Source organism: Oryctolagus cuniculus, chromosome 16, assembly GCF_964237555.1.
Source record: "Oryctolagus cuniculus chromosome 16, mOryCun1.1, whole genome shotgun sequence".
Classification (NCBI taxonomy): Eukaryota; Metazoa; Chordata; class Mammalia; order Lagomorpha; family Leporidae; genus Oryctolagus; species Oryctolagus cuniculus.
Genome location: NC_091447.1, coordinates 62,410,879 through 62,421,900, shown reverse-complemented (window position 1 = coordinate 62,421,900; position 11,022 = coordinate 62,410,879). Strand labels below are relative to the sequence as shown.

At 60.7% G+C, this 11,022-nt stretch overlaps 2 protein-coding genes across 2 annotated transcripts; one reads left to right on the top strand and one right to left on the bottom strand.

Annotated features, from left to right (window-relative positions):
* Window positions 1-3,802: 3,802 nt before the first annotated feature.
* Window positions 3,803-7,157, bottom strand: DAND5 (DAN domain BMP antagonist family member 5). Its single transcript, XM_002724474.5, has 3 exons — window positions 7,002-7,157; window positions 5,648-5,893; window positions 3,803-4,828 (listed from the first exon to the last, which is right to left on the bottom strand). The coding sequence occupies exons 1-3, from the start codon at window positions 7,155-7,157 to the stop codon at window positions 4,580-4,582; spliced, it is 651 nt and encodes a 216-aa protein (XP_002724520.3). The 3' UTR covers window positions 3,803-4,579.
* Window positions 7,158-8,859: 1,702 nt separating this feature from the next.
* GADD45GIP1 (GADD45G interacting protein 1) lies at window positions 8,860-10,697 on the top strand. Its single transcript, XM_051831340.2, has 2 exons — window positions 8,860-9,240; window positions 10,355-10,697. Exons 1-2 carry the CDS (start codon window positions 8,891-8,893, stop codon window positions 10,668-10,670), a joined length of 666 nt encoding a protein of 221 aa, XP_051687300.1. The 5' UTR covers window positions 8,860-8,890; the 3' UTR covers window positions 10,671-10,697.
* Window positions 10,698-11,022: the final 325 nt, after the last annotated feature.

The following is an 11,022-nucleotide window of genomic DNA, read 5'->3' as shown; positions in this document are numbered from 1 at the left end:
GCAGCAGGGTGGGGGTGGAGGGTGGCTCGGCCAGGACCCACAACCCTTGGAACCCATCCCCAGCTGCACACGTGTGAGGTTGTGAACACACACGCAGGCACACAGACAACAATCAACACACACACAACTTACCCAACAACATGCAGTCTGCAAGTGCACCCAACAATACACCAACAACATGAGCGCCCCCATCTCACACACACACAAACACACAGTGCACACACACACACTGTCACAATGGCAAGCAAATACACACATTTCCAAACACAGGCACCTACAGCCACACCCACATACAACCAAGTAGCTCTGGCAAAACGCACACAGACCCATGCATTTGCACCTTTATCTAGTCTCCCTGTAGAGTTCTCTTCCAATGCAAACCCACAAACACACAACCATCCCCAAAGAGCACCCCCCTCCTCTCTGTCTGCATTCCCCCGAAAACACATACACTCTGTGATCTCCCTCTGTCCGCACTTTGCAGACGGGGAAACTAAGGCACTGAGCACCACCCCACCACCCCGCCTTTCCTTCCCGACTCAGGGCAGCGGCTGCGGCCGGGCGCCCCCTGCTGGCCGGGACCCTGCAGGTGCGCTTGGGCGGGCACGCGCCTGACGTAACCATGGCATCCTCTTGGCACGCGCGGCCCGCGCGGGGAGGGCGGGGCGGGCGCGTTGCCATGGCGCCGGCGCGCCGCGTGAATGGGGCATTGTTCGCCGCGGCGCCCGGCCCCCGGGCTGTCCCAGACCCACCCGGAGCCGTGGGGAGGGGACGGAGATGGGGAGACGCAGAGACAAGGAGAGCCCAAGAGTTGGCGCAGAGAGATGGCACAAGCGAGAAAAAGCAAGGCAAAGATGGGCGGACGAGGCAAAGGACGGGCAGAACCCGGGATCCGGGGGCAGAGGAAGGGCTGAGACCCTTAGAGCCCCCACTGCCCCCCGGGGTTGTACCTGGCTGTGGGACCGGCGCCCCAGGTAAAGACAGAGACAACGCTGAAAAGTAGCAACAGGCCCCACCGTGGAGACACAGCGAGACCCCGGGGACAATGCGGCAGAGACTAGAAACCAGGTCCCTGCTCCGAGGGTCTCTGGACCCACCCACCCCAGTCCCGATCCACCATCCTGACTCCTAAGAAGGCTCAACCACACGGAGACGCAACCTCTGCTGGGGACCCGCGCCCTAACTCTCCGGATGTCCTCAGCACAGACCCAGCCCCTCGCAGACGCCAGAGGAGACACTTTGCCCCTAGGGGCCGGGTCACACCTGTGGATACACTCAGAGACCCAGGGACAGCTTGTGGGCACAGGCCCCTTGCGCTCTGCTCCTGTGCTGGGTTCTATGGGGGTGCAGGTTGGAGCCACCAGACACCAACGCCCCAGTGGAGACGAGGACAAACAGGGGAGAGGCAGATAAAGCCCAATCCCCTAGCCCCCTCAAAAGGCCAAATCAAACTGGCCCACGTTTGAAGCAGCTGGGCCCAAACCTGGGCCAAGGGCGGCCCCTGGTGGCTACATGTGGTCTCTGCAGCCACCTGCCCGGGAGAGAGGAGCGCTCCCACCTCGAAGTCTCTGAAGAGTGGGGTACAAGGGGTGGGCCTCGCTGGTCACACAGAGCCCCCATCCCGGAGCCCAGAAGTGGGAACCCGGATTGCAGCGTGCAGTTCAGATCCCAGAGTCCAGAATTCCAATGATACCCAGATGGAGACTCTAGACCCAAGAATTTGGAAGGCCAGGTCCAAAGAAATTGTGCTCCATTATTTTTAGACCGCTCCCTCCCTCCACGATTCAGAACTAGAAATCTGGGACAGGTATTTTGGCCTAGTGGTTAATATGCCCGTTGGGACACCCACATCCTATATCAGTGCCTGGGTTCAAGTTCTGTCTCTATTCCAGCTTCCTGCTACTGTGCACCCTGGGAGGTAGCGAGTGATGGCCCAAGCATTTGGGCCCCCCAACCCATGTGGGAGATCTGGATGGAGTTCCAGGCTCCTGGCTTTGGGCTGGCCCAGCCTTGCTATTGCAGGCATCTGGGGAGTGAACCAGCAGACCAAAGATTCTCTCTCTCTCTCTCTCTCTCTCTCTCTCTCCCTCTCCCTCTCCCTCTCTCTCTCTCTCTCTCTCTCTCTCTCCAGGAAGCCGTGATGGGGAAGGGGGCAGGGGCAAGCCACAGGGGCAAAAGGAGGAGCCTGGAGTGACCCGCATAGCCACACCCCATGATACACACCAGCCCCCCCCAAAAAGCCCTGGAACCACCATCGGCTCCTCTCTCAGCGGGCAGTCACAAACTCATCTGAACACCCACACAGTCACCCACGACGTCACCTGGTCGCTGTCACAGGCAGAAGTGAGGCTGCAGGGGTGTGTGTGTGTGTGTGTGTGTATGCACTCCCATGCATGCACACGCATGCACACACACACACACACACACTCCCCCAAGCACCGCCAGGCTCCATGCCTTGGCAACCCCTCAACCCCTGGGAACGGGGCCCCGGGGATGGGGCCCGCTGTGCACCACCGCCCCCCACCCCATGCCCGCCCCAGCTCTCTTCTGCCCGGCCGGCTGGCAAGCTCTAATACAGATGCCAAATTCGTAATTGTAACTGAGGGTGACAGGGTCACCTTGAGCCCCAGATGCTCGCGCGGTGACAGATGGCGTTGGCAAACCTGATTAGCAGCCCCCGTGCCAGTTGCCTGTGGCACCTGCAGCCCAGCCCCTCCCCCACTCCCCCGGCTCTCATTACCCACCCATTTGCTGGGCCTGGGGCGCTGGGGGTGGGGCCAGCAGTGCCCGGGAGGGGGGCAGCAGGGACTCTGGGGGCCCAACCCTGGCACTAAGGTTCCCAGCTGGCTCCCATGGCTGGCAAGAGGTAGGCACAGCTGATCGGTGGTGGGGGCGGGGAGTGGGAGAAGCAGGCAACTCATGCCCGACAAAGAAGGGGGTGCCTGGGGGTTGGACACCACCTGGGGTTGGCAGTGAACCCCGGACGGAGGAGGAGAGTACGCTCCTCCCACTCCCCACCCCTGGGTGTCTCATCTTTGTTTCTTCCAGGGTCCTCTAAGCAGAGCGCTGGGAGTGACCAGCCTTGCCTGTTCTCAGCCCTCTGCGCAGGCCGGCAGGGTCACAGGTCACCGGCCCATCTGTTTCCTGGGGTCCCCTCTGCCTGTTCCCCTCACCTGCAGCTTTCCTTCCTGAATCAGGAAGAGAGTTGAAGGGGGGTGGGGGTGTACTTGGCTGGCTCCCCATCCCTTCCCCCCGCCCCGTGCAAGCACGCGCCCCGACCGTCCCCTCGTCCCCCGGGCCCGCACCAAGCCCCCACGCTCCAGGGGGCATTTGGAGAGAAAGCTGACTGTGCCACATGTCCCCACTTCTGTGCCAGACAGGCCCATCTGCCATCCAGAGCCAGGCTGCCCCCGCCTGCGACAGCCCCTGTGCCCCAGCTAGGGACGGCCGCAGCTCACCCACTCTCCGGGAATAAACACACACACACACACACACACACACGCAGAGCAGGGCTGGGCCAAGCCTTAGGAGTCCTGAGGTGGGCGTGGGGCTGTGTCCAGTCAACTCCGTCAACACCCAGGCCAGCAGCCGCTAGCTGGGAGCCTCCACCTGTCTCCAACACCTGGACTTGCCTTGGTTTGTTTGTTTATTTATTTATTGGGGTGTATCCCTAGAATGAGGTCATGGCCACATTTCCTGATCCGGGTGGGTCCATACGTCCTCCTTGAATTTGGGAGAGTGTCATCATCTTGGTCCCCCCAACCCATGCCCCCCCGCCCCCCCACACCCTCCTGAGAGAGAGTTCAGCCTAGTGGTTAAACCTGGCCGCCGCCTAGGGGGCTGGAGTTGTGATGCCTCTGGGCGGGAGGAAGGGTGCCCCCATTCCGGGTCAGTGTGTCTGGGTTGGCGCTTCCCTCTGCCCAGCCCCCTCGGAGTGCGTCCAAGCCAGCTCCGCGCATGCGCAGGGAGAGCAGCAGGGGATGGCTCCAGGGCTTGGGCCCCTGCACCCACGTGGGAGACCCGGATGATCGAAGTTCCAGGCTCTTGGCTTCCGCCTGACCCAGCCCTGGCTGTTGCAGGCATTTGGGGGAGGGAACCAGTGGACAGAAGCGTTCTCTCTCTCTCTCTCTCTCTCTCTCTCTCTCTCTCCCTTTCAAGGGATTCATTAAAAAGAACTAGAACGCAGCTTCTAGAACCCAGAACCTAGATTCCAAGGGAACATCTTGCAAAATCAAGAGCCAGCTGGCCCTCTGTGTTACCCATCCAGAGCCGGGCAGCTGTGATGGGTGAGGGGCGGAGCCAACCAAAGGGGCAAGAGAAAGACCCTCTCTCATTGGGCTGCTGTGAGGGCTATGCAAATGAGCACCTGTCCCTGAGTAAGCAGCGCTAAGACTATTCTCAGTTCAACCCCACGGCCACGGCCGGCCGGCCAGGGCTGGGGGCTGTGTCCAGGGGAGCAGGGGAGGGGTGCACTCTGGGAACCTGGCTGTCTGTCCCTGCGTCCCTTGGTCTCTTGACATCCCTCCCCTCCCCCGCGCAGTCACTGGAGGTCCCACCACCACCCCAAGGTGTTGCGGTTTCACGCCTTGGGGCTGCACTGACAGCTGTCGATGAGCACAGTGGACATCCTCACTCGCCGCGGGAAAGCTCGGCCGCCGCCCCCTCGACACCACAGCACCACGGGCGCCCGCCGCTGGCGGGCGGGTTCGCAGCCATTGCAGAGGGCGAGCGAGGTGGGGTCTGAGCCGGGCACGTAGAGCGAGGTGCAACGGCCAAAGCAGATATGGTTGTGCACGCGGGCAGTGGAGCAGCCGGGCCGGGACAGCACCTGGGGGTGGGGGTGGGGCAGAAGAAGGGACACGCAGGTTAGGGCCGTCCAGCTGGAGAGAGGTGGGAGCTGGGGTTAGGATCGTATGTCCTGGGTTCAAATCCTGCCTCGGATTCTGGTGCAGTGAGTTAACCTGCCTCCTGCATCCCATATGAGTGCTGGCTGGAGTCCCGGCCGCTCCACTTCTAAAATAAGTTTCTTGCAAATGTGCCTGAGAGGTAGCGGAAGATGGTCCAAGGGCTTGGGGCCCGGCCACCCATGTGGGAGACCCGGATGGAACTCCTGGCTCCTGGCTTTGGTCTGGAACCACCCTGGCTCTTTGGGGAGTGAACCAGTGGATGGAAGCTCTCTCTCTTTGTGTGTGTGTGTGTGTGTGTGTCTGCCTTTCAAATAAATAAAATGTAAAACACAAGCAAAGGGGGGGGCACAGGAAGTCTGGCTGGAGAACGAGCACGTGGTGGCAAGAGGCCCGGCCTGTGCAAAGGCCCTGGGGCAGCCAGGCCGTTGGTTTGTCTGAAGAAAAGCAAGGCGGCTGGTGGTGGAATGGAATCCGGGCGGGATTCCTGGGCTGGGGCCAGGAGACTGGCTGCTCTCGGGCACCCTCTGGTGGCTGAACGGAGACCAGACACGCTGGGCACCCGCGGGAAGGGACGGGTGGGAGAGTTGGACGGGCCGTCCAAGGGCCCCTTGGGCCAGGGCGGAGAGTTAGGCTCAGAAACAGGTGAAGCATGCGAGAGCCTTGCAGCTGGATCTGTCTGGGGCTGGACCCACGCTGAGATCCAGGCCTTCCCCCCGCCCCCACCCCGTGCCCCGACTCACCTGCGTGAAGGGCACAGCCTTACACACCTCCTGGGTCACCTCCTGAGGGTCGAGGGGCAGAGGCACGGGGGTGGCCGTCACTTCCGGCGTCCTCTGCAGCCCGCCCACCCCCAGCCTTCCGATTTTCTGCAAACTCAGGAAGACCTTCCAGCTGCCAAGGGCTGGGGCTGGCACCTCCGGGGCCGGGACCTCTCCCACCACAGCCTGGGTCTGATTGGTCACAGCCCAGGGCAGAGGCGGGGACACCTGGGGTCTGGGTTTGCCCCAAGCCAGTGGCAGCCGGGCGCTGCTAAGCAGGCCCAGGAGTGCGATCAGCCAGCGAGGGAACATCTGTCTGTCTGGGAATGGGCTCAGGGAGCTTGAGCAGCCGACCCTGCTGTCTGGGGAGTGGTCCCCGAGCCCCCTGCACCTGCTTTTAATCCCTCGTCCCCACCCCGCCCCCACCTCCCTGGACAGCCCACTACAGAAGGAGGAGGGGGGTAAGCAAACAAACTTGTTGAGTTCCCACATCCCTTCCCAGCCCGGTCGGGCACACCAGGGGCTGGGTGGGCTCTGGGGACCAGAAAAAAAGAAAATGCTAGAAAATGCAGAGACATGGGGCTGGCAATGTGTGCTGCCTTCCCACATGGGCGCTGCTGGTTCGAGTCCCAGCTGCTCCACTTCCGATCCAGCTCTCTGCTGTGACCTGGGAAAGCAGCAGAAGATGGCCCAAGTCCTTGGGCCCCTGCACCTGTGTGGGAGACCTGGATGGAACTCCTGGCTCCCAGTGAACTGGATCTGTCTCTGTCTTTCTTTCTCTGCTTCTAAAAAATTTTTAAAGAGAAATCTACTTTGACACAGAAATGTGGGAAATCCGGGGAGCTTTTTATATTTTTTTTACAATATCCATTTTCCATAAACTTTACAAAGACCCCTCGTTTGCAAGGATTTCAAACACTTTTTGCACTCGAAATAAACTTTTAAAAAAGTATTTAAAGTGAGAACTACACACACACACACACACACACACACACACACGAGAAAGAGAGAGAGAGGGAGAGGGAGAGGGAGAGGGAGAGAGAGAGAGAGAATCTCCCATCTGCTAGTACCCACCCCAGATGGCTGCACTGGCCAGGGCTGGGCCAGGCTGATGCCAGGAGCTTGGGTCTTCTTCCCGCAGGGGGTTTTGACCCCAGGGTGGTCAGGGAAGGCCTCCTGGAGGAGGTGACATTTTCGCAGAGACCCAGGATGCCATTGAGAGCGGTGGGAACCACCTGCAGGGAGTGGAGGTTGGAGCCGCTTGGGAACACACAAAGTGCAAGAGAGCCCCGGGGGGGCTCCGAGCCCTGGCACCTCCACGGCGTGCATCTCGCACCCAGGTGAGGAGGCGGGAGTCGGCCGGGGCCGTGAGAAGCGGCGGGGCCGGCCCTTCCCGCGCCCGCATCCCCGGGGAGCTGCGCCCGCTGGCGGCCGCGCGCGCCCTCTGGCGGCGGATCCCGGGATGGCGCCTGCCGGCCAGCTCCCTGCGCATGCGCACCCTGGAGCAGGTGCCGGCTCAAGTGCTAGGGTCCCTGGCGCCCCCCGCCCCGCCCCGTGCGGGAGACCCCCGCGGAGTCCCTAGCTCTTGGCTTCAGCCTGGCCCAGCCCGGGATATTGCAGGCATTTGGGGGCCATAACCAAGTGGCTCGGAGCTGTCTCTGTCTCTGCCTTTCAAATAAATAAATAGGTAAATATTTAATAATAGGGTTTTTTTTTTTAAAAGAAAGACCCCCTGCCACACAAGTATTACAACTATTTTCTTGTAAACACTTATCTATGAGGGCACTGAAAAACCTTTGGGGTGGGCTGCCGCTGTGGTGGAGCTGGTTAAGCCGCCGCCTGCATCCTACTTGGCGCCGGTTCGAGTCCCGGCTGCTCCACTTCTGATCCACCTCCCTGCTATGGACTGGGAAAGCAGTGGAAGATGGCCCAAGTCCTTGGGCCCCTGCACCTGCATGGGAGACCCGGAAGAAGCTCCTGGGTGGCTGTTGCAGGCACGTGGGGAGTGAACCAGCAGACTTAAGATATCTCTCTCTCTCTCTCTCTCTCTCTCGCTCTCGCTCTCGCTCTCGCTCTCTCTCTCTCTCTCTCTTTCTCATGAAAATACAACACAATTGGCCGGCGCCGCGGCTCACTAGGTTAATCCTCCACCTAGCGGCGCCGGCACACCGGGTTCTAGTCCCGGTCAGGGCGCCGGATTCTGTCCCCGTTGCCCCTCTTCCAGGCCAGCTCTCTGCTGTGGCCAGGGAAGGCAGTGGAAGATGGCCCAAGTGCTTGGGCCCTGCACCGTGGCAGCCATTGGAGGGTGAACCAACGGCAAAAAGGAAGACCTTTCTCTCTGTCTCTCTCTCTCACTGTCCACTCTGCCTGTCAAAAAAATTTTATAAAAAAAAAAAGAAAATACAACACAATTCTCCCCCAAGCAACATAAAGAAACAGCCCAGTGAGGTGAGAAGGCTCAATCAGGGGAAGACAGGTGGGATTAAACTCTTTCTGGGGTGGGTGTTGAGGCACAGGGGATTAGGCTGCTGCCTGGGGCGCCCACACCCCATGTCAGAGTGCCAGCTCCCTGCTGTGGCCTGGGAAGACAGTGGAGGATGGCCCAAGTCCTTGGGCGCCTGCCAGGCATGGGGAGACCCGGATGGAGTTCCTGGCTCCCGCCTGGCCCACCCCCAGACACTGCAGCCATCTGGGGAGTGACCCAGCAGATGGAAGACCTCGCTCTGCTCTGCCTCTGTACTTCTGCCTTTCAAATAGATCAATAAATATTTTTAAAAAGCAGCAATCAATTAAAATAAATAAAAGAAATGGTAAAGTAAAAAATTAAAATTAAATAATTAAAAATAAATATCAACCAAAACATGAATCAAATAAATAAATATTAATAGAAATAAATTAATATTAAATTTTAATTAAAATTAAAATACATCAAAATTCAATTAAAATACATTAAATTTTAATTAATTAAAACAAATACATTAAAGTTTATTGCAACTTAATTGATTAAAAATTAAAATAAATATCACTAATTGAATCGACTATTAATTGATTAAAATAACTATCAATACATGTTCGAATGGTAAAGTACGGAATAAATTATAAAATAACTGAATATGTAAAATTGGGATAGGATTGCCCTCCGCCCCGCCTGGGCCCCGTCGCGCCCCGCGCTCAGGCAGCGCCGCGGCCACCCCGGCCGGCCCGCGAGGACCCCGCGCGGCCAAGATGGCGGCGCCCGTGCGGCAGGTGCGCGGCCTGCTCGGCCTGGCGGCGCCTCTGGCCTCGGGAGCTCGGGGCTACCGGGCGCCGCCGCCGCCGCGCCGCTCGTCGCAGCCCTGGTGGCCGGACCCGGAGGACCCGCGGACCCCGCGCTGGCAGCTGGGGCCGCGCCACGCCGCCAAGCAGTTCGCGCGCCATGGCGCCGCCTCCGGGGTGGCCCCCGGGTCGCTGTGGCCGTCGCGGGAGCAGCTGCGCGAGCTGGAGGCCGAGGAGAAGGAATGGTACCCGAGCCTGGCGAGCATGCAGGAGTCGCTGCGTGAGCAGCAGCTGGCCGAGGCGCAGCGCCGGCGGGAGAGGTGCGTGGGGCGGGCGGGCGGGCGCGGGGCAGGGCGGCGAGCTGCGCTCCAGGCCCCGCGCAGGGCGTGCGCTCTGCGTGCTGTAGACCGAATTCGTTTTGTCTTTCGTGATCGCGTCTTTTTTTTTTTTTTTTTTTTTAAGAGAGTGGCTTATTTATTTGAAAGGGAGAGAGCGAGCGCTTCTATCAGCCGGTTCATTCCCCAGATGGCCAGGCTGGGCCAGGCCAAAGCCAGGAGCGCCATCCGGGTCTCCCACGTGGGGGCAGGGACCCAAGGACCTGGGCCATCTGCTGCTGCTTTCCCAGGCCGTGAGCAGGGAGCTGGATCGGAAGTGGAGCAGCCGGGACTCGAACCCGCGCCCCTATGGGCTGCTGGTGTCACAGGTGGCGGCTTTACCCGCCCACCCACAACCCCTCCGTGAGCCAGTCTTTAACCGAGCCTGTACTGTGTGCGAGGCCCTATTTCGGGGTGCCTGGGGACACAACAGGGAAGGAGATGGATTTCAGATCGCGACAGAGGAGTGTTAGGAAAGATCAGACAGCGCCAAGAGTGGGGCTACTCTGCGGTGGCGAGGTTTAAAGAGGCCTTGGGGAGATGGCCAGGAGAGTCTAATAGAGGAAGCGGCTGGTGCAAAGGCCCTGGGGTTGGATGGTGCCTTAAGGGGACAGGTCATTGTGGCTGGGCTGGTGTGTGACATGAAGGCAGGGGAGTGGGGACAAGCCCAGGGCTGTCAGGACGACGCCCGTTTTCCCCGCTGTGTCCCTGGTGTTGAACCTTGTCCGCTCGAGGAGTGGCTAGGAGGTGGAGTCCTGTGTCCAGGGGTCGCCGTGCTGACTGGCACCTACACAGTTACAGGACTTGGGACACACACACACACACCCAGTCTGGAACTGTAGCTGTGGTCCCGCGTGGAGGTGTGCGGTTACCCAGGGCAGTGGCCGCGGGCTGCGGGTGATCGTAGGCCATGTCGGCTTGACTCCCAAGCAGCCCCAAGTCCACGGACAAGTTTCTGTCTCCCTTTCCCTGCCTGTGCCCTCACTCGTCCCTCCACTGCTCTGCCCGCGGGCGGCGGTCTCTGGCCCTCACCTGCGCGCCCTCTCCCCCGGCCCGGCAGGGAGCAGCTCATCGCGGAGCGCATGGCCAGGATGCCCCAGATGATCGAGGACTGGCGGCGGCAGCAGCGGGAGCGCTGGGAGAAGGCGCAGGCCGACAAGGAGCGGCGCGCGCGGCTGCAGGCCGAGGCCCAGGAGCGCCTGGGCTACCACGTGGACCCCAGGAGCGCCCGCTTCCAGGAGCTGCTGCAGGACCTCGAGAAACAGCAGCGCAAGCGCCTCAAGGAGGAGAAGCAAAGACAGAAGAAGGAGGCGCGGGTGGCCGCCTTGGCCGCGGCGGCGGCCCAGGCCGCGGATCCCGGCCCCTCCCCCCAATAAAGCCTGCTGCCCGGCAGCCCCTGAAAACCCAGCGCTCTCTCTCTCTGGTCTCACCCCAGCCCGGCGCGGGGCTCTGCTCAGAGGGACCCCAGGCCTTGCTGGTTACCGGCTTCGGGGGGCCGGCAGGGGGGCGACTCAGCCGGCAAGAGTGGAGCAGATGGTGGAGGAGAGAGCTCTGTTGACCAACATTCATCTCCAGTAATTAGCCAATTACCAGGGGGGAGCGCGGCCAAGAGCGCGCGCGGGGGGGGGGGGGGGGGGTCGGCGTTGTGAGGCTGGGGTTCGAGGCCTGAGCTTTGGGGGGGGAGTGGGCTCCCAGGCCCCTCCCTGCATTCCCACATCGCCTGTGCTC